Here is a 27,872-nt window from a genome sequence, read left to right on the forward strand (position 1 = left end):
ATTAAATTTACATAGTAAAATTATCGCGAAAATATGCCTCGGACCCCCCCTGGCAAACACAATTATCCTTCGGACCCCCCCTGGAAAAATTTTCTGGATCCGCGCATGTATATATATATATATATATATATATATATATATATATATATATATATATATATATATATATATATATATATATACACACACACACACACACACACACACACACACACAATTATTACAGACACATCACACAACCATGAACACTTTACTGGCAATCACTGCCAATCAGTATAGATACTCAAAATCATTACAGCTAATTCAATGTAATTATTACAAACACGTAGTACATATACATACATACAATCATTGGAGATGCTTACAGTCATTACAGATAAATACTTACAATCAATGCAGATACTTGCAGTACACTCATTACAGATACTTACAACTACTGCAGATACACATTACCATTACAAATACTTACAGTCATTAGGTACTTTTTCAGTCATTACTTACACTTTCAACCATCACGTACACTTACAGGCAATACATACACATATAACCATGATATAACCTTACAGCCATTACATACACTTACAGCCATTACATACACTTACAGTCATTACATACACTTGACAGTCACTGCATACACTTACAGTCATTGCATACACTTACAATTGTTACATACACTTACAGTCATTACATACACTTACAGCCATTGCATACACTTACAGTCATTACATACACTTACAGCCATTGCATACACTTACAGTCATTGCATACACTTACAGTCATTGCATACACTTACAATCGTTACATACACTTACAGTCATTGCATACACTTACAGTCATTGCATACACTTACAGTCATTGCATACACTTACAATCGTTACATACACTTACAGTCATTGCATACACTTACAGTCATTGCATACACTTACAGTCATTGCATACACTTACAATCGTTACATACACTTACAGTCATTGCATACACTTACAGTCATTACATATACTTATAGTCATTGCATACACTTACAGTCATTACATATACTTATAGTCATTACATACACTCATTAATTACACTTTAACTCATACAATTATTTATACTGATATTTACAATGATATTATTTATTTACAATCATTTCAGATACTACCTACAATTTCAAACCATTGCAATTATTACAAACACATCATTACAACTGTTAAGATTACATGCTGCAATCAATAAAGATGTCATAAAAATGATTAAAAATGCTTTCTATTACAATAAAATAAATTAATTGTGTTATCCGCTAATTTTTCAACATTGTTATTTCATGACCTCAAAAGCTTGGATAGTGAAACACTACGCCATGAAAGTTTTTAGGCTTACTGTGTAAACGAACAGTGATAATGTACAGACTGCATACTGATTAATAAAATTATACCTGAAAGCAAGTAATATACATGTATATAATGGTAACGCTACTGCGTGAATTGTAAAGCTAATGGAAAACCCAGAATCTAAGAAAATACTTGAGGTACTATGGGACATAACAATCATATCTGACAATCACCTCAGTCCAATCCATCCCGGATAAAAATAATCGGACATGTCGAAACTGAAGTCTTTCCTAAGATTGCTGTTGTTTTGGGCAACATCGCTGAAGTAAATAGTGGTCCCTTTCGCCAGAAAACTTCCCCACCAGCCAAAGGACCCGACCGTCATAATAGTGTGGTTACACATTGATATTGCACACATATCCACTTCCCGCGGATTTTCTGGCGCGAACACCACGTCACTTCCGTTCACATGGTACTTGCACCATTTGAGATCTTCAACATTTGGGTTTGTAAACACAATGAAAACAATAGGGTCATATCTATCTCTAAAGTACTTAAATGCTCTGCTGAGGTATTCTCCTGTTGCTAAATTATATCCATATTTGACATTTCGCTCGTTTTTATAATCACCTCGCCGTATGTGAACCGCAATGATTGTCAGATTTTTACTGGCGAATGGTTTAGTCAACGACTTTATAAGTTCGTGCGCTTTGTCTTGAACGTCTCCCATAAAGACGAACTGTTCTCGGACCTCGTCTTCCACGTCTTCGAAATATTTCCACGACTGAAGATAAGACTTATGAATGTAGTTCACTTTTTCTTTACGAATAAAATGGACGGAACCTTTGTCGTATGCACAAGGTTTTCTCTCCACTACTTTCTCTGCAGTGTCACAAAATTGCTTGCCGATGAGGAACTGGGAGGAGATATTGAAGGTGTTGAAAAGTTCGGATGCTGGGGTGATACCCACGGTCATATTCCTGGCTCGAGCTATGCCGTATGTGGATGCGTATTGAAACATGTGGTTGCCCAGACCACCCCTGAAGTATACACACAATCTGTTCTCCTCGGTTTGCACCGGATAGAGCACGTGAGGTCTCCTGAGGTAGATGTAGAAAAAGACGGCATTGGTGATTACGCTGAGGAACAGTGCAAAAAGCAGGAAATCTAAAGGGAGATTAAAAATAAAACCTTAAAATGTGTAACAGAAGGATTAACTTTGAAAATTATGGCTTTATAAGGATTGCTTTATAAATGTAAAGTATGGCCACAAAAATATGTGACGAAGAGATTGCTTCTTATATTATGGCTACATAATATGTGACGGAGAAATTACTTTAAGAAAATAGCTACAAAAATATGTTACAGAGAGATTGCTTCATAAATACGGCAGCAAACACGTGTGTCAAGAGATGTGAGATTGCTTGATTAACATATAATGTTCAGAGAAATTGCGTTATAAAAATTTCAGTCTAAAATTAATAGGCAACAAAAAGATATTTCTTTATAGATATCTGTAAGAGTGATGGCTTCGTAAAGAAGCATACAAATAAACATAACCTACAGTACGCATTTGATAAAAAATAGGAATTGTATTTTTTATGGTTTTGTGTAACTAAACAAAAATTATTTCATTTCTATCTTTGAAAATAGTCCAATTTTTCAAGTGTAATTTGGTGAGAGTCTATAACTTTCTAGGAAGGTTTGTGTTATAACGTTGTTGAACAATGAAATGGTCAAAATCAAGCAGCTTTAAAATTTCTTTAAATATTATGTCGTGGTATGTGGAGACACATGCAATTCGTAAAGAATTATGCGCTTACTTCTTAAATGTAGCGGCAAAATGTGAAAAAGTTGTAATGTACAGCAACAACAAAAATGAAAAAGATTGTTCGTGAAATTGCAAATAGAAAGAAACGTCTATACACAAATGAATTAAAAACCATTGAATTACAGGACGATTGTCAACATCTTACCAGTTTTCATTATTCGTCTCATAACTGCGCTGCATTTGTTTTATGTCATGTCCCTAAAAAGAAATAACATTGATTGATTTTCGTTTTGTTTGAATGTCACCTCTAAATGCGTCACGTAGTTTATAAACCACTTCAGTGGATTGCCATATAGACGTCACTTTCATTAAGTCAATATTAAAATCAGCTTTTCGCCAGTTTTTTTTAATAAGGCTGAACAAATTGATCTGCCTAAATTTTGAAATATGATATTGTCATGTTGTAAATTTTGTATTTACACCCACCCAGTAAATTCAAAATTTACAACATGACAATATTTTTACAATAAGCTATTATTTGTTAAAGAAAAAATCAGCTAATATTTATCAAAGAAAAAATCCCAAATATTTAGCTGTAAAACAGTTTTCATCTTAAAAAAAACCCGAGTCTTAATGTTCTGCAGCTGTTGCTGTCCAAAAATGTTCTACTTATTGGATGGGTACAGGTAACACACTGGACTGCTGCAGGTAGTAGGGGTAAACACAAACATGCGGGATTCAGAATTTTTTTCGAAGGGGGGGGGGGGTCTGACGGTAATTTGAGTTTACCAGGGGGTCTGAGGCATATTTTTGGTAATTTCATAACGTAATTTAAAGAAATTTGAATTTTGCTGGGGGGGGGGGGTTAGGACCCCTCCTCTAGATCCGCGCATGACAAATTCACAGAAACACAAAAGAAGAGAAAAATACTGGTTTCTTCTCGATATTTATCAGCTTTCACTTGCGAACTGTGTAGAGTATCAATGAAAATTGAAATTTACAGATCCAAGTACAATGAGAAAATCAGGAAAGAATAAATATAACTTAAAAAATAAATTCACTCAGAAGAGCTCAATGGGCATCGTCCTTTTGTTTGAAATTTGGTCGGAAAAGATTTCTAAATCAAATCAACGATTCATAAATTCAGATGTGAACATTTTAATCCTACATGATCACACCATCCTTTACCGTTGTTTGTGCAAAAATGACGAATGTGCGGGGAATTCCAACTATGCTCACCTTTGCGCGTGTTTTTTTTTTTTTCATGACGCAATGTGGACTATAAGGACCAATGCAAAAATACGTAAACATGCTTCATCGTCTTGATAAATGTTTCTTATTTATTTGATATTTAGTGTGTTTTTTTTCTTATATTACCCATTCGCAAAAATTTTGCCTTATGCTAATTGTTAACTTATTGGATAGTGTAAAATGAAATGAAGCAGAACGATCGTGAAAACTGTTCATAAGCAATAAAAGACAAGTGTTTGAAGAGGACTGGGGGTTGTGGCCATTTTTAGAATATAACAAGAAGGACTTTGTAAAATAATATAGCAAAATATTCAAAATACAAAGCCACTTAATTATAGTCTATATATAAGCAAACCATACCTTAAGATTTAACGCACCTCGGACAGCACAGTATCTGACACAACAAAAACATTCGATTTTTGTACAACTAGTGAATGAGAAGTCGATTAAAACATAATTACGTACACATGTAAACAGCGGCTTTATCCTTGTTCGTTTGTTAAAATGACCTAAATTTACATTAAAAAGTACATTGGATTGTTTACACGATATAAAAATATGTTAATTTGTTTAGCCTATTCTCCAAGTGGGCAATTAATAAGCATAAATTGGAATATAAATACAATCATAATTATATTTAATATAATCTCCTAGATACATATGTGTACACGGCATGAACGCATCTTACTACAAGTACTCTCGCTCTATACATATAGAACAAATAACGTTATTCACCAGCCTCGTATTTCATTTTAAATTATTGTGTTACCTGTCCCACATTTGATGTCCATCCCCCGGGCCCCAGACGGCCCGAGAAGTATACGGTGTGCTGAAGAACACAGTGTTACTAAATTATTAAGTTATCAGGCCCTCAACGTCTTTCTCATGGATTCTGGGCTCACCAAAAAACGAAGTAATTTCGTACATAGGTACAAACACGTGGTCCCTTCCTGTTGTAATTAGCATATAATCTTACCTTGTTGTTAAGACAATGAACCATGCCAGGTGTCATCGAGGATCCCTATACGTAACAGTCGGCCATTATGATGATAAGTCGACGGTCTTATCTGTTCACGACTTGAGTTAATTTCGATGTGTTCTTGAGGCGTGTATCTTTGGTACGTATATACACTACAGAAAATGCATGTGGCCTTTTCGCTCATGTATATATATGCTACATAAGTACTTAATATACCACGATAAGGGTCCCTAATGTGTGTCGCTCATATTCCCCAAACGATGCATGGGACCATATAATTTTACACCGGAACTATTGACCTTTTGATCCTTTAATAAAATACGTACTTTAGTAACTACCACATGATTATACAAATGTAGCAATGATTTTCGTGGGAGGAGGGGAAGGGGGGGGGGGGGTTGCAGGTGCCTCGTATCATGTACCGGTATTCAATTTAGGGTCCTATGTTCAAGGTACTTAGCCCGACATTTTTACAGAGAATTTGCAGGTTACAGATAAAACGCAGTACCCTTTTTCATTTTATCATGATCAGAAATGATCCATGGTTCCAAATACAACCTTTTCTATGGTAAATAGATACATTCTAAATTATGAAAAATTGCCCACATTGAACAAAAATTGCTCCAAATTACCATAATTTTGTTTGATGAAATTTCTCCTCTCATTAATAGCGAGCATATATTGTACTGTATCTACAACTCTTGAAATTTTACTAAAATTACAAAAATCTGATGAAAGGAAATCTGTCTTTTTTTCAGGAAATAAAGTAAAAACATGAGTCAATTGTATATATTGCATAGATAAATAATAAGAAGATAAAAAAGTACATGTTTCTCTAAACCTCCGTGATTTTACAATGAGGATGTGTCCAATATATGCAAAAATATGTAGAAATTCATAATAATTATATAAATATTAAAGATATCCTATTATACAAAATTACTGAAAATTAAGTCTAAGTCGTGAACAGGGTTTCCAAATAAACATAACAGTACTCTAAATACATTGAAACTGGGGGGGGGGGGGATTCTTCCGCCATAATAATGTGATTCTCACTTAACTTCTTTTGTAATGAAGTTACCAAATTGAAATTATCAAAATTTATTTCTTGAATTTTATATGTCATGGCATTGTAGAATCAAAGTAAAAATTAATCCTAGAGTAAGATTTACTAATACATTTGTAAAATATGATGCAGAACCTTAGGACCAGATGTCTTCTCAAAAATGAAGGAAAGAACATCGTAAGTACCGGGGTAACTTTACTCCTTCCACCTCTGATAGAAAAGAACATAAAAAATTATTTATTTTCATCGACATCTTAAGAAGCTCTGCTGGACTGACATTGAATTTTAAAAAATCATCGTCCTCAAAGTGAATGTGTTAATGGGTTTTAGGTCAAAGTCAATTGTCCTCGGTCAAAGAAATAAAATGTCTTCACAATTGATCTTGAGAACCCTTTGCTTGACAGACATCAAACTTTGTAAATCGAATCTTTTACAAGAAACTCCAATTAGTTTTGAGTTCACAAGATCAAAGGTTTAGGTCAAACTTGGAGCACTAATACTGATGTTAACGTTTTCCCTATTGACACACGGAATGTCAAAAGAAATATTATTTGTTCGTTTGATTTAAGACTCTCCAAACTTACCTAAGATGTGTGACCCCCCCCCCCCCATTCCTGGTTTTTTTGTTGTTTTTTTCAATTCAATTTCTTTATTTACCAATTAAGGGCCCTCAAGGGGCAACATGTACATATAGGTACATATATATAAATATTTACAAATGTAGATATAGAGTCAGAGGTACATGTACAGTACAAATTAGAGAAAAAAATATGAGAAAAAAGTACAAATGTTCAAGGAGGACAGACTGATTCAAAAATTCCATGTATAAGTAAACAGAGTTTTTGAGTTTTTTTAAGTTTTAAAGTAAACAATAATTCTCAAAATTTAAAAGTGTTTGGTCTTTCACAAAATCTAGGTTCCAAGTATTTTGTCTAATACATGAAAGAGCATTACATTCTAATACATAGTGCATTTCATCAGCTATTTGATTGTTATTACATAATGTGCAGCATCTTTCATTTAGAGGAATGCCTAACCATCTAACAATTTCTACAGGAAGTTGATGATTCGACGTACGAAATTTATCAAGTATTTTTCGAAGTTTTGATGGTAGAATACTCAAATATTTTTCATATCCAAAAGTTGATTTGAAAGTTTTATATATATGACCTTTTGAAGAATTTACCATATCAGCCGACCATTTCTGCACAAACTGGTCTTTAAGCCTTTGCTTGACAGCATTTGTAATCCAATTAACATTTACAGTACATTGTTCATTCCAAATGTTTGAAAAACCACACTTATCAAAAATAGAATGTATACAATCAATCCAAGGGTTCTTAGAAAAGTCATTATTACATTGAATCAATAAGTACTACTATGGTAGGATGAACGAACTTCAGACCAGTTAACCAATCAGGACCAACCTTAGAACTCGTCTTCCACATTATGATTTAATGAGACCGAGTCTAATTATTTCTCAAGATATTTTGATGAAATTTCTTGTAGGTAGTTTTACTACTACTCTTATATCAATTATTTTAAGACAAAAAAATAATTTGTTTACCATCCCAATTTTCTAGGGGGTCTTCTCGAAAGATAACACTTTTTACTGTTGGACCCTATGGGAATTAGATGAAAAAGCGCAAAATTTTCACGTTTTCCCCATTTTTTTGTTTTTGTATTCTGTCCTATGCATGGATTTCTTTTTCTTTTAAATATATGAAAACTATTATTCTAGCAAGTCACCAATTACTGATTTTTTTTTTTTTTTTTTTTTTTTTTTTTTTATTGTTTATTTACATTTGTTCTTAATACAATAGCAAAAGTACTTACTACATAATTTTTCAACATAGATGTATAGGATCTTTAAATATAAGTAGATATGCACATTTTCATACACAATATTCGACATAAGTCTTATAAGTAAAAAAAAAAAAGATATTTGAAAAAAACCCCATAAAAAATGATTGACAAAAAGGTAATGAAAAAAGGTTTCAGAATTGTTCAAACATACATTTATATTTCACTTTTAGTACAATAAGATATTGCCTATGCTAACATGAAGGGCCACAATCCACTAACTACAAGTCTCTAATGCCCCATGTTAGCAAGACAGCGACCACACCTGGTATGTGGACCTGTTGGCACCTATTTGTCTAACAAAACAGATATAGAGAAGATATATAAATATATATAAAATAAAAATAAATTATGTATCCTATTATATGAATTATAAACTGCTTCTAATACGTTTTAAAAGGGTTGCAAAACTCCTTTGTGACAACGATTTGTAGACCTCAGAGAAAAAAGTTAGTACATATTTTATATGATTACATATTCCTGGTTTTAAATACCCTTTAATGTGACCTGAGTACCGATCCTGGACCACTGGACATACTTTTTCTTTAACCATATACACTGGGTGTATAATGTATTCACAATACTATAAAAATATACGTCAAGGCTTAGCATCCTTTATCTGACAAGTTACTAGAAAGTTATCATTATCCATCGGCTTGGTATACTTATCAGTATAAATTAAGATAGAAGATGAAAGTTCAATACTCAATAGTACACGGTATATCTATTTAAAGTCTGTGAGTGTCTTATCTATAGCACTTAGATCTATTTCAGGAAGTCACGTGATCAGAAACCATGGTCATCTTCTACTTTGTATATATATATACCATGTAATGCTTATGCTTAGTAAATAATAGATATAGAGTAATGTCTCTAACATAGGCGTTGCAAAGTTATACCTAACCATTAGAAACATAGCATGATAGAGGGTTCAGCCCCCCCACTTTTTCTCGCAGGAAAGATTATTGTTCCTAAATTTACCTTGAAAGATTGAGAAATTGGATTCAGAAGCATACTAGCGCCCCCCCCCCCCCCCAGGATTAGGAATTTCATGATTTTGGAAAAAAAAATTTGGGTAAGTAAACTTTTTTCTTATGGAAGTATAGCCCCCCCCCCCCCCCCCCCCCCCACGGATTAGGATTTCCGTGATTTTGGGAATTACTTTTTTCTCAATATTTTTGAGGATAAGTTTAGCCCCCCCACTTTCAATTTGCTTCCGACGCCAGTGTCTAACATGCCCCAAAATTGAAAATTGGGTAAATTGTTTGCATATATCGGATCAATTTTTCAGAACCCTTTGTCTGGTGGATATCAAACATATGCTACACTTATACCTAACCGCCCGGCCAACCGCAGTACGTGACCAACACTGGTTTTGTTTAAGGTCAAAATGCTTCACTGAACATAGAGCAGCAATTTTCTATTGAAAATGTTAAGTATAGGATCAACGTGAGCTTTAAAATATATATGAAGAAGCCTAGACCTGTATATGTGCGTGAGTAAATTTAATAACGAGGTCCTCATTAATGGTCTCAGCAAGCCAGGATGCAAAAACACTTCAGTTTTGCAATTATTTTTTTTTTCAGTGCGACTCTCCAAGTGTTGTTGTGTACATAGACTATTACGTCACTGATTATGGAAACTTGGAGCCCATGCTCTTGATGTCGAGTTCGCCCGCTGTTGCATGCTGCTTCTCTGCTACGACAAACAAAGTGTCGAGTGACGATGGAATGTTTTATATACAAAGTTAGGGATACAGAACTATGTCAGTAGAAGCGATATCAAAACTTCAGGTTAATAAATACAGACTGAGATTGAGATTTCATCGTATTTTCTATCAAATCCAAATCGGGGGTAAATATTGGAAAGGCACAGCCGCAGCGCAATGGAGGTAAATAGGCATATGCCTCATATCTGAAACGACGATTAATTTTTTTTTTAATGTCAGAGTGAACTCGCCAAATTTCCAGTTATAAAAAAATTTAATTACAGAAAATATTATAACATTTTGAAGATGACAACATAATGTTTAGTCTTGATCCATATTATATAAACCCTAAATATCTCATGTCAAGCTGATACCCTCCCCATACCTTTAGATAAACTACCCAGATAAGAAGAATACGTCCTCTGAAGAACAGAGCAAGATATTCCATTAAATCCCATCTGCGTGTTCAAAGTTACAAAGCCACACATGCAGTTCAAAACAATTTATGAGATAATCGAAACAATAAAATTTTATATAGTCTTATATTTACATTTTCCAGTGTCTTTGCCTGTGATAACACTACGTATCGATTTTGAACTATATAACCCATAATACAAATGACGCCAAATTGAGGCGCCAGCGGGGTTTGCTCATTTATATCTAAATGTTTAATCGTACGATGGCAAAAAACTATATAAATATAAATAATAAGGAATCATTCTTTGAATATTATGAGGTGATAATTTCGGTCGGGGCGTGATCAAATCTATCATAAAGCCCTTCGGGCTTTATTGGATTTGATCACGCCCCGACCGAAATTATCACCTCATAATACTCAAAGAATGATTCCTTACTCCTTATATACTGCAAAACATGCACTTTTGCCTATCTGCAAAATGGTTCAATTCAATTCAATTCTTTATTCGCTCAAGACCAGTTCACTGGTATTTGAGGTTCAAAATCAGTATATACAAATGTACACGAATACAGTCAAGGATCACATGTACAGTAGAAGTAATAATGACAAAAAAAAAGTTAAAATCACAATACAATAGGTTGTTAAAGTTGGTTTCTGGAAGAACAGACTTTGAAAATTTTCTTAATAAATATTGACAAGTTTTTTAGTTTTTCTACATTAAAAGTATTCATGAGCTCGTTGAATTTTATAATATTTGGGTTTTCATAATTATATCTCTTGTGTAAAAACATTTTTCTGTGCGCTATGTACAACCGTGGCGTACGGGTGTTGGTTTTGTTTACAGAATACATGCAGAGTAGGTTATGGATACGGTGTATGAATGATTTCTCTTAAATTTCATTAACAAAACATAGATTCAATTTGATTATTACGAAATGAATAGAATGAGGACAGGAAATAAAATATTTTAAATTTACATAATGGTCCTTTTAAAATATACATAACTAATTTGTTAAAACTAACAAATGTATGCTTTCATAAGTGGTAATTGTTTTGTAAAAATTTTCTAGAGGGAGGTCCCCTACCCCCTCCCCTTTGTGATCCCTCCCACACCTACCCCAAATATACATGTAAATTTGATGTTAATTTCTGCTCGAAGTGGCCCACCAGATTACTTGTAAACTCTTGGGAAGAAAGATATAAACATAACAAATTAGAATACATTTAATATTACATTTACACCTAGTTAGGACACTTTTTAAAAGATAGTTTTTAAGGTGGCTTTATACACCCACAGTTTATTCCAATTTTCAATAGAAGACCACAAAACATAAACTTGTCAAATATTGAAATGATGATAAGGATACTATAGGTATTTTTAAAGAATTTTTTAAATGTTTTTTCGGGGTTTTTTAAAAAATTAATTATTAACAAATTGAGAGAAATTTTTTTGTCATATGATGGATATTTCCTTCGGATACCTAAAAAAAAAATTCAAAACATTCAAAAATGTTATTACGTATTGCAATTTTTTTAGTATTTCCCCAAAATTGAATTTTTCATATTTCCTTACTCTGTTGACAAATTATCTGAAAAAGCTTCTTGATGTTATAAGAAAATGTATTTTAATAAAAGTTACATTAAAAATTGAATGAAAATCATGGCAAATAAACACAAAAAATATTTTAAAGTTTATTTGGTATGAAAGTTCCTCAGGTTAGAGTTATCGATCTTAAGGTATCTCACTCCTCATGTTTTGATTTCATTGCGCAGATGTACATTAAAAAAAACAATGAATACACTTTTATAACATGACTGAAACGGGGGATTTCAGTGAATTTATTTATTGCAATACACAGAAATACACATAAGATAACCAATTTTAATCATTTTTTTTCTTCGGGAACAAATAATTAGGAAATTCACTATCCAACAACCAAGCCCCTGTGAGGAACATCTGTCGATATTAATGTGGATTAAAGTATATTATAATTGAAATACTTTCACCGGTTTAGAATTTTCTTTCGCAGTATTCAACTCAAAAATACGTTTTAGAAAATTTTGAAAAGTAAAAAATTGTATTGTCTTCAACGGGATTCGCACTCATGACCTACAGGTTTATAGTGAACCCACTAATCCACTGCGCTACGCTGTAATATGTCGGTGATGGGGGAAAAAAACTATTAAAAAAAACTATACTTGGTTTTTGTTTATTTCGATACATAATTCGACACAACTTGAAGGTGTCACATACCACATTACTTGCAAGTAATGAATTTTCCAATTAAATTAAATCTATTCATTTATAACAATTTTTCAAAAGAGCGGTCCCGCCTCAGTTTAAATCAGCCAGTACCGGTATTTGCATGCTTCCAGATTTACTTTTTGCGCACTGCGTCATCAAAAAGGGGTGTATATAGCAACCTTAAAATTAATTTTTGGTAGCGAATCACTTAAATATCCTATTTCGGAATTTTATGTCTTGTTAGAGCATAGTCAACGTTTAGTGTCGCAAGTAAATTTCCAGTTTAAGATTTCTGTGGTTGTTTTCGCAGACACAGCCACAGGTTAGCAAAATGCATTTGTAAAGCAACTAGCTAGTCGTTTAGAGAGCATGTAAGTTGATATACATGTATCGGAGAGAGAGAGAGAGAGAGAGAGAGAGAGACAGAGAGAGAGAGATGTGCTTTTGTTTGTAATTTTGACACACATTATATGTTATTTTTCAGTTCATTAGAATAGGATGGCCAATGTTGGTCGATTATCTCCCAATGGGGATAAAGAGGAGCAGTTTTTGGAGGACTACTTCACATGTATCAGTCGTTGTGAACACGACAAAGCCAAAGAACTAGCTGTAAGTACAATACAGTCGTTTTAGCGGTAACGAATATTTGTTAATATCGAATAATTGGTAGCAAGTCGTTTCGGCCTTTTCTACGATCGGCCCTTGAAAACGTTGAGAGTTTTTGATTGACTTAAATCTCATTTGATTATTTACCTGGGTTTAGAGAGTTGTCTACATCTTAAAAAGACTTTGTTACTTCTTTAAAACAATCTTAGACTAAAAAATATTTGATGGATTGGCAGTACTCAAATGAAACACTTAAAGATGGCAAACTTGTTACTTATTTATTTTTGAAAACTAACTTCAGACTGGAAAAGTATTTAACTATATTAAGACCTGAATACAGAAAGCCAATCTGTAGACTGCGGATATCAGCGCATAGACTTTTTATTGAATCGGGCAGATATAATAACACACCTAGAACAGAAAGAATATGCAAAAATTGTACACTTAATAAAATTGAAGATGAAGAACATTTTCTTATCCAATGCAGCAAATTTACAAAAGAAAGAGAGGAACTATTTGATTTAATTTCATCTAAAGCAAAACATTTTACTAGTTTAGAAGATAAACAAAAATTATTTTGGATTCTAAACTGTGAAGAATTAGATATATTAAACTCTGCTGGTAAATTTTTACAAAAGGCATTGCCTTAATTTGTATTTCCTATTCAAATATTGGTTTTTTATTTTTCAATCATATGATAAACTATTTCAAATTTGTATGTGCATTTGTATCTTGACATATTTATGTATGGTGTTTAACATAAATATATAGAAGACACTATATTGAATGTATGGAAACATACATAATTATACATATTTATATACATATATACTATTTAATTGTTCATGTCTGTCATAGTTCTTTAAATCATCCAGCTCTTTCCCTCTTGTATATGTTTATTGGATGTTGTATGTCAACAGTCTTCATGTTGCCCCTTGAGGGCCCTTAATTGGTTAATAAAGAAATTGAAATTGAAATTGAAATTATAGTATAATTTTTTATTTATAAAAATTCCGAAAATAGGCTAAGGTAAGAATGTCTAAGAATAATAAATAAATATTCAAACACTAAATAGAGTTCCAAAAGTTGGCTAAGAATGTCTAAGAGTAATTCAGACACTTATTAATACACTCTAAATACAAATAAGAATGTCTAAGAGTAATAAGTATTCAAACACTTATTAATACACAAATAATTAAACTCAGGCCGAAACGACTAAGGGTCAAACTACTTGGGGCCGAACCTACTAGGGTCCAAATTTATCAAGGACCGAACGAGGGAAAGGCCGAAACGACTAGAAATCGAATAAATTTAAGAAAAACAATTTAAGGTTTTAAAAAATCCTAGCTAGGTAATTATAATACAGAAATGAATATTTTATCTGTTTGTGAAGTTGTTTGACATTTGCACGATTATTTACCATATTGTTTTCAAATTAAATAGGTAACCCAGATATAACCTGCTGGAAGTGCAAGGCAGAAAAAATGAAAGTGTGAAAACATATTAAGTCTTACTATAAAAATAAGTTTGTTATTGACCCACATTTATAAGAATAAGATATTTAATAAGATGAAGCATCACATTAAATGATAAAATGAGCTTTGAATGAAATTATGAGTTCCAAAAGAACAAAGTGTAATTTTCTTAGTTTTGGTTTTTTTCTTAGTTTTGGTTTAGTGCGATAGAAGTTTTGGCTGAGTACATTGACAGATATATGAACAAAACAAAGGCAAATTGCAATTACTTATCTTCAGTTACTGTTATGAAGTGTTTTCATGAAGGTTTAATTTCATAAAGTAAGGCAAAATGAAAACTTTTAAAGATCAGTTTCAATTCTGGAGAAAACGATGAAATTAAAATAATGATAATTATTTGTTTAAATAAAACATTCCCACAATTCCTTCTTCATTTGTTAGTTCATAAACATGTACCTCTGGTGTATTACATGTATCGAAATAAATTCAAATTGATCGGCCCCAAAATATTCGATCAAAAATGATAAAGGGCACTTGATTAAATACTGGAAAACATTTGAAACTAGGAAACTGGAGGGGGTGTTGAAATCACTATCTTAGCAATTCATCCTTCATATTTTCGGAAGTTTGATACCACAGTTTAGAGGGACAAAGAAACGATTGAAAGAACAAGTAAAAACATTTTGAATTCTGGCCAAAAATAGTCACATTCATGACGAAACTGCATACTGATTTTTTTTAACAGTAAAACAAAGTACATGTAAATCTAAATGACAAAATGTGTCATTTTACTCAAGGCCTAATAATTTCAACTTAACATGCTAAAGTACTGGGTAGATACTTGTTTTTCTTAGTTTTCAGTACCTGTGTCCAATCCTTTTGTAATCACCATTTAGTTTGTCAGATATGACATATTTTGCAGCTGTAAAAAAGTAATATTAATTGTACATATATGCATTAATATTTAACCATTTTTTGTTTCAATATAGGACAAAGAACGGGATCTCTATAAGGCAACCTTCGGTTCATCGTGGGGTTTATTCTTGCTGTCACTTTCACACTTTGCTGTAGCAGAAAAAAACTACATGTCTCTTGGATTTCTGGAGCAGAAAGGCTTCTTCACTAGATCCAAAGATGTAAGGCCTCAGCCTTAGAATTTTGTTTATTATTTTATTTAGCATGTTAGATAATTAGCGGATGTTAAGTTGGTATTTTTTAACAAGTTAGTGTGTATTTAAATTTTCAAATTTGTTTTATCTTTTCAAATATCTGCATCTATATATAACACATGCTGCTTTTCCATAAAAAAATTTTTATATTAGAATAGACAACTAATGTTATATGTTTACATAGTTACTAAGTACATAAGTCATTGATTATATAAACAAACTAGCTATATCTCTAGAACATAGATACAGTTTGATGTCACTTTCAGACATTGAAGAGCGGGTATCAGTCACTGATGCATGACTTGAGACGAGTAGAAGAAGCTGTGAAGTCGGCAGAAGAACAGAGCTTTGGAATGACTGCTAGCACGCTGGAATTTGAGAAACTACTGGCACATCTGTGTGATCAGCTCTGTTTCTTCACACAGGCCAGACAAGAGACAATCCATTTGTATCCTTTTCCATTCCTCTTTCATAATCCTTATGTTGGTTTGTTTTAAGATTTATTTACATGAACTTGAATAAAGAACCTAGTACAAAACGCTAAGTGAACAATTATTTGATATGATTACATAGTTATACCAAATTGAATGTCAATCCCAATTCAGTCTGTATGTATTATCCTATCCTAATGGACTAGTTATTTACAGACAAACAGATTAATACAGAATCTTAAATCTTAGTACAGTGTACATAAAAAAGAGAATGAATATTTTTGTTTAAATTTTGAAGCAAATTATGATACATTTTAGGTATTAAGAACTTAGGTTCTTCCATTGATTTAAAGATGTCCAGTGTTAGGTCATATATCTGAGCAAGTACTGTAGATGCATTGATTTTAAGACAAATGTATTATCTTTGACAAATGTTCTAGTTATGAACAGGTCCACATCATGGGAATGACAAAACACATAAATTTTGAGGATCTCAGCATGGTCATTGAAGATATCATCTCGGTGCACAGCAAGAACTTTCATCACCCGATTCTGGCTCCTCTCAAATCAGTGTTTGGGTAGTTTCTGTTTATATTTGACATAATTTAACAGCTTAAAATTAGAATGTTAAACACCTACCCATATTGATAATGAATGTCATAGAATAAATCCCAAGGTTAAGGTGTAATTAAACACAAATGTCTATAGTGTAATAAATTCAAAGAATGCCAGGATGTTTGATCAACATACGGTTACTGATCTACTTAGTTATCAAGTCCCTTTGCATCAATACTTGTAGATATGAGTGTGACATTTTACATCATCTATTGGTTGCCCAAACCACGATGTCAGAATGGCAGTTTCTTGCATCCCTTTTACACATTCACGAAGCCCATACCAAGCTCACTAGCTGGGGGGCATTAATTCAACTGAGAGAGGTGAGGCTCGGTAAAATAGAAAAGTAACTCGAACCAGTTTATGGTTTGATAGCAAAGTCAAGTTTGTTGTACAATTTCTATATTGTTAACGAAGTTTTTTACTTAATTAAATGGTTAGTTTATAAAAGTATTATTCATTAATGTGTAATAATTTTAATATATATTTTTATCTCAATCCACTTCCTCTTGTATAGATATTTTTCTCTTAAGAAAATAACTTGCCACAGGTAATTGTTCTGATTACATGGCTTAACAACATCTTCGTATTTGCATGTATTGTATAATACTAGTACATGGATATGAATTCAAATTGAAAAGGAATAGGTAGAAATGCTTATACATGTACTCAGTATCATTGTATGTGTCCTGTGTAATCTTTTGTCTTTCTGTTCAACAGACCAAGAAGTCGACCTTTGGGGGCTCTAGTAAGCATGCCTCACCTCCCGCTCTCTACCCATGGCTTAACAGATTTAAAAATCTCCTTCTTTCTAAAGTGAGTTCCTCCAGAATGCAGTGTCTTTCAACAGAGAATTTGCTCTCTCTGTCTCTCTCTCTCTCTAAGAGGTTTCAACTTAATGTCATTTGCACTGACCACAAATTCCAATCACATTTTTTATTACCATTTACCGTTACTGACTTCATACAAACTGAATGATTGAATTGAGATGTCTTATTTATTTAGATGCAGTTTGCTCAGATTTCATTGAATACATGTATTTCATCTCTGATTTCAGTTTAGCATTTACTTCTATGACATATTACAAAGACAGTCGTCTCCCCCAGAAATGAAGTCTTTGATTAGCAAAACACCAGATGATTTTGTAACAAGGTACAATTTCCATATTTTAAGATAGATTAGCTTTTACAAAAGATGAGTTATAAGTGTCTCATGATGGAAGTGTTGAAAAGAGTTGAAATGATTTACTCTTGCTCATTGTTTATTTAATCAAAATTAAACAGGGGAAACTTAACTTATTACAGGATACAGACATTTCACAAGAAGACGGATGCTTGCCATGTAGCTCTGGTGCTGAACACTCAGGGTCTAGATGGTGTCTATCCTGGGGGATACCAATGCCCGGGTAGAATAGTGGAGACCCCCCAAGGACTCAATTCATTTCCGACCATTTTCTCTTACCCAGGGGTATGACATATTGACTTAATGTAATTATACATGTGATCTTAGTCTGAGTCATAATTCAGTAAAAAAAGTTGCTGGTCATAACTTTTTTCTCATATAGATATTACAAAAATGACATGATGTAATTTTCTTTTTCGTTAACTCTTGACCCTAGGAGAGGCCAGCCAATCATTTCCCTTCTGTGGTGATGATGCTTACGGAAGGGCGTGAGAGAGAGGATCCAACAGCTTATGCTCAGGACAAGATACACTACCTGTACGACAAAGGCTCTCACTCCTCCTACTTCTACACACAGGTCGACGTCCGCATCAGTCTGGTCGTCATATTCGAAAGCAAGAAATCCGAAAAGGACTCGTACGTTAATACATTCATGAACGACATTGCCACACATTTAAGATGTACAAAATTTTTCATTTCACTGAAAGCAGGATCTAAGTGAGAATTGAAACAGAGGAGAAAAAGTTTATTGTTTGTTACAAAAAAGTGCAATATTGTAAATAATAAAATACTTTTAATAATCTACATGTAGAATGTTGTTTTTATATAACATCTTATTTTATTATACATTTTTATAAAACTTAAGTTTAAGTGTGTACAACTTAAAGTAAAAAAAACTTGTAAATTAAAGGGTGAAAAATTTGATCAGCTTCTGTAAGTTTTAGATTTATGACAGTACAAGTACCCAGTAGGTCAGGAGCAAAAATGTTTGAATGATATACATGTATTACATAATGTATTGAAGTGGCTTCTGAACTCTGCGTTATTTAGAAAACTTGTAAAATTCAAATACAAAATCCAGGCATTTGTAAACTGACATTCCTGCACAACGGAGGAGAGTTTTTTCTTTTAGTTTTCATAAAATGTCCACAGATATAGTTGATACAAAAAAAAACCATAACCCAATAGAACTTGCTCCATCATAACTGGACGTCTTTGTAGGAGATTACTTTTTCCGTGGCTGACGTCTCTAGATCTTTCTGTCCCAGCAACCTAACGGTGTCTTCACCCTCCGATCTCCGGCAGCACAAGTATATCATATTGATTGAAAACAACAGCACCATGAGTCCGCCCCACTGAAAGAGGAGAACGTTAGTGTTATTAAATCTGTTTGGAGGAAGGATAATTTTACAGTTGCTACAGTAACTGTTCTTCGTCGTCTTACACGATAAACGTAATAGAAGGCCAACATATCATACGAGCAAGCTCTGGTGTGTCACTTTCCCATCTTCACTAACCGTGCTAAAAAATACGACACGTTGCCTTCTATGTACAACAGTTACTACAACGGATTGCACGTGTAGTATATGTGTAAATGTGTATTTATCACACAATATTTTTCTAAGCCCAATATAATAAAAATCATTAAGGATCCTCGACACCCCGTGACTTTTACTTTTTATGACAGTACGTCACAACATGGCGAGCTTAGCCCATTGTGAAACAGTCTATACCACTATTCTTTGTTGTCTATCTCTGTGGCGTAGTGGGTGTTCCTTCAATTTACCAACTCGCAGGTCCCAAGTTCGAATACGGCAGGGTTTTTTATTTTCATAAACAGCGGTTAAATTTAAAAAGTTGATTTTTTTCCCCCAAAAGTGAGATTTTTGGGTCATTTTCAAGTCGAACACATGTTAAAAATCCATATCTTTAAGTAATTTAGAAGAATGGGCTTGTAGGCAGAACTTTTCCCAGGTGTGTGGAGGACCCTTAAAAAAATCAAAAATCTTTTTTACCCCGCCCCTCTATAACATACAAAGTAAAAAAGGCAAAAATTTTCAACAGCAACAAAATTAAATCCCGCCGGTGAGAGTTAGAGGTTGCCATGGTTACCTGTACCACGGTGATGACTAGGGTCTCCCTCCCGAACTCATACCACTTCTCCTCGTCCCCTGCCTCCCCATCGATCAAGTCGTAGGCCCACCAGCCGATGATGAACAGGGCCTCCAGGGGGGCGATGATTCTGTAAGGAGTCGGTGTGACAGTCAAGGACACAAGATGTCTTTATTTACCAATGCTATACATGAGATATTATATATAACTGGATATTATTTAAATTTTTATTCATGTAACGATAGACCCTCAGAGGTATAGCTTAATACATGTACTTCGCAAAGATAATTTTAAATTTTATAAAGTAATAACGTGAAGTTACTTTGTCAAAATACTCAATACTAGAGCCAGTCAAGATTGCTATGTTTTCCTAAATCTGAAGTATAAATTTATGTACAAACGCTTCAGTTCAATGGGAATCCTAGATATTCTTTGTCTATACATTACTTTTATAATAAAGAATCATAAGTGGGACGAGATTATTCAGTATCTTGACATCAGGTCGAAGGATCATATTTTAGCAATTTTAGACTTAATTTTTTTTTTTACACAAATTCATGCAATGTATATTTATCATGAAACTTAAGTTGGTTAAATCCATCCCCGAGCCATAAAGGCGCATAGGGCCGGTGCTTATCCCCGGTTTCCGTGGTGCTAAGCCGATGAGAGTCATTTACTCCCCTTGGATGGGACACCAGTCCATCGCAGGTTAATTCCCAGCTTTTAAAAAAGCCAGTGCCCAATTTCAGCTGGGTACGTACACTGAGGCAATGAAGATAGGGTGCCTTATTTAAATGCACAACACACAATATCAAGTGAATACAGCGGGGTTTGAACCAGTGACCTTTGCGCCAAAGACCACCGGGTCATGTGCTTTATCATGAAATTAAACTTTTTAATTGCTTTTCAATTTGCTCAATGTTTTCAATCAAAAAACATTAAAACAATGTACACTTTTTGACTTAAGTCTAAGATTGCTTCATGATGCTTGGGGCGGATCTTACTTACTTGACCAACCATTCCCAGACACGTGGGAGCCTCCAGTCTCCCAGACTGTAACGGTTGAACATTTCCTCTCGGAACTTCCTTGACCCGTAGGTGACTACCATTATTTGTAGCATGAAGCCGTTGATGACCAAAGCAAACCCCCAAACAAAGTCCTTTGATAAATCAACAAGTGTTCGAATGGATTTATGATCATCAAAAAATAAATGATTCTCTTGTAATTTATTAAGTAAATCATTAAATTGAAATAAAGTACCTATGTCGTTATAAAGTAAACCAACCTGATTGGTCAAAACATCCAGATTGAGAGCTGAAGCCAAACCTCCGAGAAAAAGTAACAACACGGTGCAAGGCATTCCGAATTTCCTCGGAACTAGAAGTATAACCCAACAAAATTCAGTCAGCTTCAAAAGCTTCACCATTAATATAAATGAACATTTTAAAGAGCAGAGGCACAGAATGTTAGTTCCTATTAGTGTCTTGAATTTGTTGACCTTAAGTTTAATGTCGATTGATAGCGTTACATTACCACCAAAATCATATAAGGTATGCGTGACCATTTCCACGTTAGCTACCAGTGAGGTTACGCCAGCAATGGAGAGACAAGCAAAGAAGAGGACACACAGGATTCGACCAAACGTGCCGATCGTCGAAAAAAGCACCGGGATCCTAAAAATAAACAATGCATGTTGTGTGGACGACGAAGAACACAAGCGTGTATACCATTAAGCCCCTCTAAAAAACAGCAACCACAAAAAACAAAACTCCATGGCTACACAAAGTAATTTTATTTGGACTCATCATGCGGTTACTTATGAGGTTACCTTTTTAATAATGAAAAGCAAATTTTACAAGTTATTCACTTACTGCGAAATAATGCAATGATTGGAAGGTACACAGATGATCTAACTTTCTTGTTATCGAACGTTTCTTATATTGCAGATATTAATATCACTAACGGTAATTCATGTAGTTACAGGTCGGCAATGACTGACCTTGACTTACCAGATAAAGGTCAGACCCGTGCTGCCGGGCCCCGCCTGTTTCATTATGTCCAGGATTCCTGGCTTTGATATAGTGGGTTCCAGTGCAATCATGGTAGAAAATACAGTAGCGAAAAGCATGATTCCACAAATCAAGCTGAAATTTTTATAGCAGATATTCAAAATGGATCACCTTACATAAAAGCTTTGAATAAAAATAAATTTGTTTGTTTGCTCTCTACCAACAAAAACAAGAGAGAGAGAGAGAGAGAGAGAGAGAGAGAGAGAGAGAGAGAGAGAGAGAGAGAGAGAGAGAGAGTCCCTATTGTCAACGAATTACCTGATGAGGTTATTGATAGAAGGAATGAGTATTCCGTATTTAACAATATTATTGTTTATGGTCATGAAGGAGGCATATGGTATCATGAGACCCATCCCCGCCCCTGTGTCGAAGGCGTTCTGACTCAGGGCGTCAACCCACAAGCGGGGCTCGCCGAAAGAGTCTAAACAAAAAACAGTAAATGTCGATTTTTAGAATATTAAGCTTCTTCTTAAGCAATATCTACGGAATGTATTCCTGCATGTATACATGAAAATAATGAATTAGGGTATTTACAGATGTATTTATTATATTCATGAAAAAGGAAGGTAAATAATTCAAAGAATATTGATTTGCGAAAAATACTGTTACAAGCTTAAAGAACCGAACATATACATGTAATTACAATGCTTTTGCAAAGACATTAAGTTGGCGTTTCGTGCAATCTTTGGCTGCTACTTAATCAATAATGATGCATGCTTTCTTACCCCAGTGCGGCGTGAAAAGAAACCTGATGCCAACGTCTGCATAGTCTCTAGTCAGGGACCAGACAAATGTAAACAGAATGATCACCAACAAGAGCGGAACTAGGAACATGTTGGTTTTCTCTATTGTACTGACACCCCTCAACACCGCCAACCCAGCCAGAGAGGACGCAATAGCGTGCGTCAGGATAGGCCAATTGCTGTGCTGTTACATGGAATTAATATTACTTTAAAACTTCATTTTTGATAAATTAGAGTTAATAGAGTTTACTTTCGTGTGATTTTTTTCTTAGTTACTTCAGCAAAGTCTTGAAATATCTTCTCTCCTTCTGCCGCTGTTTCTGGGAGGTCATGTCCGATCATGTAAACAAAATAGTAGAGGCACCACCCCAACACTACTGAGTAGTAACATCTAAAAATAGTAACAAATGTTTGGGTGGATATTTTTCTACAAATATTTTTACTCATAACCTAAAAAGTCTATTCCATCGTTAAGTTTTGGTCAAGTTATTCTAAAAAAGAAATTTTAGAACCATGTACACATTTTCAGAGATATACTAGTATTTACAACTAACGATATTAGGAAAGTAACCATGGTAATCCACGCTCCGCACCACGTGGCTCCATCTCCAATTATGTGTCTGAAAGAGCCAATCACAGCCTTCCTTGTATATCGACCGGTTCCATACTCAATTAGCAGCATGGGGCTCGACCACAAAACCAGAAACAGAACCCATGCAATCAGAAATACCAGACCACCTTTAATGTAAAAAAACCCAACAAAACAGGATACAGCATGTGTAAATAGAAATTGATTTAATGCTGGTAGTACCATATGTGTAAAGGAAATTGATTTAAAAGGTGTTAAATTGAAAAGGATATGTAAATTGTTTATTCGAATGAAACGTATATGTACAGGTGTTTGAATTGTTATGTAAATAGGCAGTTACCAGAATTACAAGTTAGTAGTTATACAGTAACTACTGCGGTTATATACATGTACCTTGTTCCTCGCTGTTGGAGGCTAGTATCCTCGGGAACCTCCATATGTTCCCTGTCCCCACCACAGACCCCAGACAAGAACAAATCAAACCGAGGCGGTTGCGGAAATGAGGTCTCTCCTCAACTCTCTCCTGTAAAAAGTTAACGTTAACACATACCTAACAGATGTAGTATGTAGTTTTAGAATACCCGATACACATACAATGTACTTATACCGGTATTTGTAATCAGGTGACATGGTGTCTAGAACAGATCAATAGAATCATTTGTAATTCAATGTATGCAATGAACGTACATTTAACAAGCCTTTAGAGTTTTATTTGCAATGCACTTTTCGATCACTCAGATTTCAGTATTCCTAGAAAGTCTTAAGAGCAGTGGGCGGCTTTGTTATGTGCGGTAACGCAAACATAGGAGTGTGTTGGGACTTGGTTGCTTTGCTCTTTGCGTTCCTTATGGATCTTGCTTTTGACGGCGATATTACTACTTCTATAAAGATGGTGGGGGCTTCAAGCTGATATTTATTTATTCAGTACTTCAATAGTTATAGAACAATGGACAGTCATTTTGTTTCCTTTCATTTCTATTTCGTTCCACATTACATGTATAAAGGTATCCCTTCTAGGCTCACAGGCGTGGGGTTGAAGGTTAGAACATAACAACATTAGCTACAAGAAATTAACCATATACTCCTCCATTTCAAACAACTGCCCAAAACTGAAGACATCACACCAGGAGGAAGTCCAGACACAGTCATAATAACACTAAACACTAATTTAAAAGTTATCAGCACTTAGCTTTTTAACTTTTATTCCATTTAGCTATTTAAATAGTACTTCCTGTTTACGTTCGTGTCTATATTTGAGAATATATGATGTACAAAAGAGTGTATGGGTTACTATTTTGTCAAGGGATTTCTTTATGGAGGGTAATCGTATGGTGTTCCGATGGGGCCACTTCGACCTTCGCACTTTCGCCATTAGGTCGAGGTGCGAGAGTGCGAAGTTGCGAAGGCGAAAGTGCAAAGGTGCGACGGCGAAGGAGCAAAAGTGCGAAGATGCGAAGGCGAAAGTGCGAAGTTGCGAAGGCGAAAGGACGAAGTTGCGAAGGCGAAGAAGCGATACTACTATCGCACCTTCGCCATCGCATCTTCGCACTCTCGCCTTCGCATCTTCGCACTTTCGCCTTCGCCTTTTTGTAATTGTGGAGCTCTCTATCGTTTAAAGACAATTTTAGCTATGTAAAAGGACATCTGAGGCAGACGATGAACTTTTTAGAATTTATTTTCAACAGCCTGCGCAGATCCATAACTTTTTCTAGGGGGGGGGGGGGGTGGATGGATAATTATATTTGTCGGGGGTGGGGGAGGGTTCCGAAACATATATTTTAGAGATTTTATTATATATAATTAACAAAATTAAATTTTTCGGGGGGATGAGATCCGGACCCTCTCTCCCCCTTTACTGCATGTGTGAAGTTATTAATATTGAATTTTCTGGGGGGGGGGCGGACCCATCTCCCCCTCTAGATCCATACATCAGCAAGGAGTGTCGCAAAATGAAATTAGAATGTTACTGTGTTTGATCCACGGTAAACAGACAGCTGGTAAGTGACAGGAGTCTGGAAGTGCATATGTATACATTATGGCGGACATTACATTTTATATGGAGTATATAATGATTAGACATAGCCAGCACTGGTAAACATATATGTCACATGTACACATTAAAATATTTCATGTATTGAACAAGTATACAGATATTCTGTTCAAGTAAGATAACCAAATGAATTATACCAATAACGTCGGGAACAATAACAAGCATAAAAGTGTAGGTGATATTAATAGGTGACAATATATTTTGTCAACAAGTTCACATTTTGTATTAAACTGAATGTGATATTGTTTAATAATATGAATTATACCAATAACAAAAAAGTTAACGGATATAAAGAAAAACATCCCCAGATGTATTTTTCATTATGGTTTCTTACCACATTATCCATAGTTTTGAGTTGTGCTAATTTATTGGTCCCATCATATTAGTGTTGTTTTTATGGATACACATAACATGTCTACCTGTGGTAGGTCACGAGACGACATGTGTATCATATGACATGTAATGTACACACACATAAGTGCAACAACATTCATTCAATAACTGATACTAGCATATCGCCTGAATAGTATCGGTTTGTTACTAACAGGGACAGTGATTATAAGTTATCTATATTGTACTAGTATTCTATGTTTTTCAGTTGGGGAAGGGATCCAAATAAGACATGTGTTTCGTGATTAATTAACCTGGACCGTAAGGAATTGGATTCGGGATTAAAACGCATGCGTTCGCTAGCCCGAGTACAAGCATATAGGTCAAAGTTCAAAGACTAATCATTGACCTTGATTATATCGTCCCAAGAGGTGGAATATGTAATATATAAGATGGAGATAAAATAAAATGTTCTTTTCCTCAAAGAAATATATATAAAAAAGAAAAAAAAGTTGGTAGTAGTATAAAGGTACCGTATAAAATAGGACTTAAACGAGGTTCTAATTTTTTTGTGCTTTATCAAATGTTTACATTTTAAAGTTCTCGCCAAGATGAAGTGGTGACTCATTTTTATCAAGTCATGACTTTAGATTATTCTTATCTAACAACTGCATCAAAATGACTTTAGATTATTCTTATCTAACAACTGCATAAAAGATGCACATAAACTGCACTTTAAAAGCAACAAATAGAAACATGTTCAGTCTTGCTGTTAAGTGTACCTGATATCAATATTTGATTGTCCAGAACCAGAAGAAAAATGTAATGAAAACCCCGGCGAAAAGTGCAAGTACCCATAAAATGGATTTAACAGTAAACTGACTGCACCCTCCTTCGGAATGTGTCGTTGTTTCATCAAGTGATTTATTGTAAACCTTCCCAGTCCCCCAATATATATAGGGATGATCGAATTGATCGAGCACCCAGACTTGTGGTCACAAACCCGGAAGATGAAATTTACACAGAAAAGGCGTCTGGACAAGTTGTGTTTATTTAACGGGTACAGACGATCCCGAAACTAATCTACTTGGAGAAAGTTTTACAGTTTTACTCGTGTATCACAAAATCTTGACGTTAGAAATTTCTCTTAAACTGGTTTGGCAAATTTAGACATTTGTAAAACAAATCATATTGCTGTGATATTTGTTCGAAACTATTTTGCAAACAACCCACTGTAAAATGACAAAGGTAACTTGGAAATTACTTCTTTTTGAGAATTGATTTTTATCAACTCTTCTATGCAGTTACTCTGGCAAAACGGAATAAAAATTTAGTACTTGAAAATGATCGATAAATTCGATGTAATGTTTTCAGATGCATTGTTTTTCAAGGCAACTTATTTATGAATACATTAAAATTGTCAGATTTTAAATGGTACGAACAATTTAAATAGATATTTTTGTATTCGTATGTAATCCTACGCCAGAGTTTAGTAAGACTGGTTCATTGTCATTGATTACCAAAGCGCCATTTCTACAGCGGTAGCGTTTGGAATAAAGGGCAGACTATCCAAAATAAAGATAGAATCAGTACTGGCGTATTCTAGACTTTATTATTTGATTTTCAAAATATTGCTTGGATACAATTTTTCAGAAATATTTCGGTTACTGAAACATAATGCATCGTTAAGTTTGATGACTTTACTTCTATCTTTAAATATTACAGAACAGGATTCATATGGGGGTTTCCTTCAATAGCTCGGAATTCTTCTATAATTATTCAAATACAACTAAGAAACTACTTGCTATGCAAAATAACATACCGTTGATTTAATCAATAATATCAAAATAAAATCAACTTCAGTACTTTGATTATAAGATGCATATAATCT

The 27,872-nt window shown here is 34.2% G+C and overlaps 3 protein-coding genes across 9 annotated transcripts; 1 reads left to right on the plus strand and 2 right to left on the minus strand.

Moving 5' to 3' along the window:
- Nucleotides 1–236: 236 nt before the first annotated feature.
- LOC105330520 (galactoside alpha-(1,2)-fucosyltransferase 2) lies at nt 237–5,448 on the minus strand. Of its 4 annotated transcripts, XM_066085979.1 has the most exons (4): nt 5,100–5,293; nt 4,691–4,724; nt 3,285–3,337; nt 237–2,475 (listed from the first exon to the last, which is right to left on the minus strand). In XM_066085979.1, the coding sequence occupies exons 3-4, from the start codon at nt 3,304–3,306 to the stop codon at nt 1,538–1,540; spliced, it is 960 nt and encodes a 319-aa protein (XP_065942051.1). In that variant the 5' UTR covers nt 3,307–3,337; nt 4,691–4,724; nt 5,100–5,293; the 3' UTR covers nt 237–1,537. The 4 variants fall into 4 exon arrangements, with proteins under 4 accessions (XP_065942051.1, XP_011430553.3, XP_011430557.3 ...); XM_011432251.4 differs by lacking the exons at nt 4,691–4,724; nt 5,100–5,293 and adding an exon at nt 5,307–5,448; XM_011432255.4 differs by lacking the exon at nt 4,691–4,724.
- LOC105330522 (KICSTOR subunit 2) lies at nt 5,317–18,891 on the plus strand. 4 transcript variants are annotated; one of them, XM_066085978.1, is made up of 10 exons: nt 5,317–5,448; nt 13,094–13,218; nt 15,680–15,826; nt 16,126–16,307; nt 16,731–16,868; nt 17,090–17,228; nt 17,626–17,721; nt 17,963–18,057; nt 18,210–18,372; nt 18,524–18,891. In XM_066085978.1, exons 2-10 carry the CDS (start codon nt 13,108–13,110, stop codon nt 18,806–18,808), a joined length of 1,356 nt encoding a protein of 451 aa, XP_065942050.1. In that variant the 5' UTR covers nt 5,317–5,448; nt 13,094–13,107; the 3' UTR covers nt 18,809–18,891. The 4 variants fall into 4 exon arrangements, with proteins under 4 accessions (XP_065942050.1, XP_011430562.3, XP_065942049.1 ...); XM_011432260.4 differs by lacking the exon at nt 5,317–5,448 and adding an exon at nt 12,884–12,980; XM_066085977.1 differs by lacking the exon at nt 5,317–5,448 and adding an exon at nt 12,907–12,931.
- LOC105330521 (uncharacterized sodium-dependent transporter YhdH) lies at nt 18,523–26,130 on the minus strand. Its single transcript, XM_034457412.2, has 12 exons — nt 25,986–26,130; nt 23,995–24,124; nt 23,567–23,750; nt 23,289–23,403; nt 22,995–23,196; nt 22,528–22,690; nt 22,210–22,344; nt 21,734–21,873; nt 21,486–21,577; nt 21,208–21,359; nt 20,200–20,329; nt 18,523–19,442 (listed from the first exon to the last, which is right to left on the minus strand). Exons 1-12 carry the CDS (start codon nt 25,995–25,997, stop codon nt 19,287–19,289), a joined length of 1,611 nt encoding a protein of 536 aa, XP_034313303.1. The 5' UTR covers nt 25,998–26,130; the 3' UTR covers nt 18,523–19,286.
- Between the last annotated feature and the right edge of the window lie 1,742 nt (nt 26,131–27,872).

Source organism: Magallana gigas, chromosome 5 (genome assembly GCF_963853765.1).
Source record: "Magallana gigas chromosome 5, xbMagGiga1.1, whole genome shotgun sequence".
Classification (NCBI taxonomy): domain Eukaryota; kingdom Metazoa; phylum Mollusca; class Bivalvia; order Ostreida; family Ostreidae; genus Magallana; species Magallana gigas.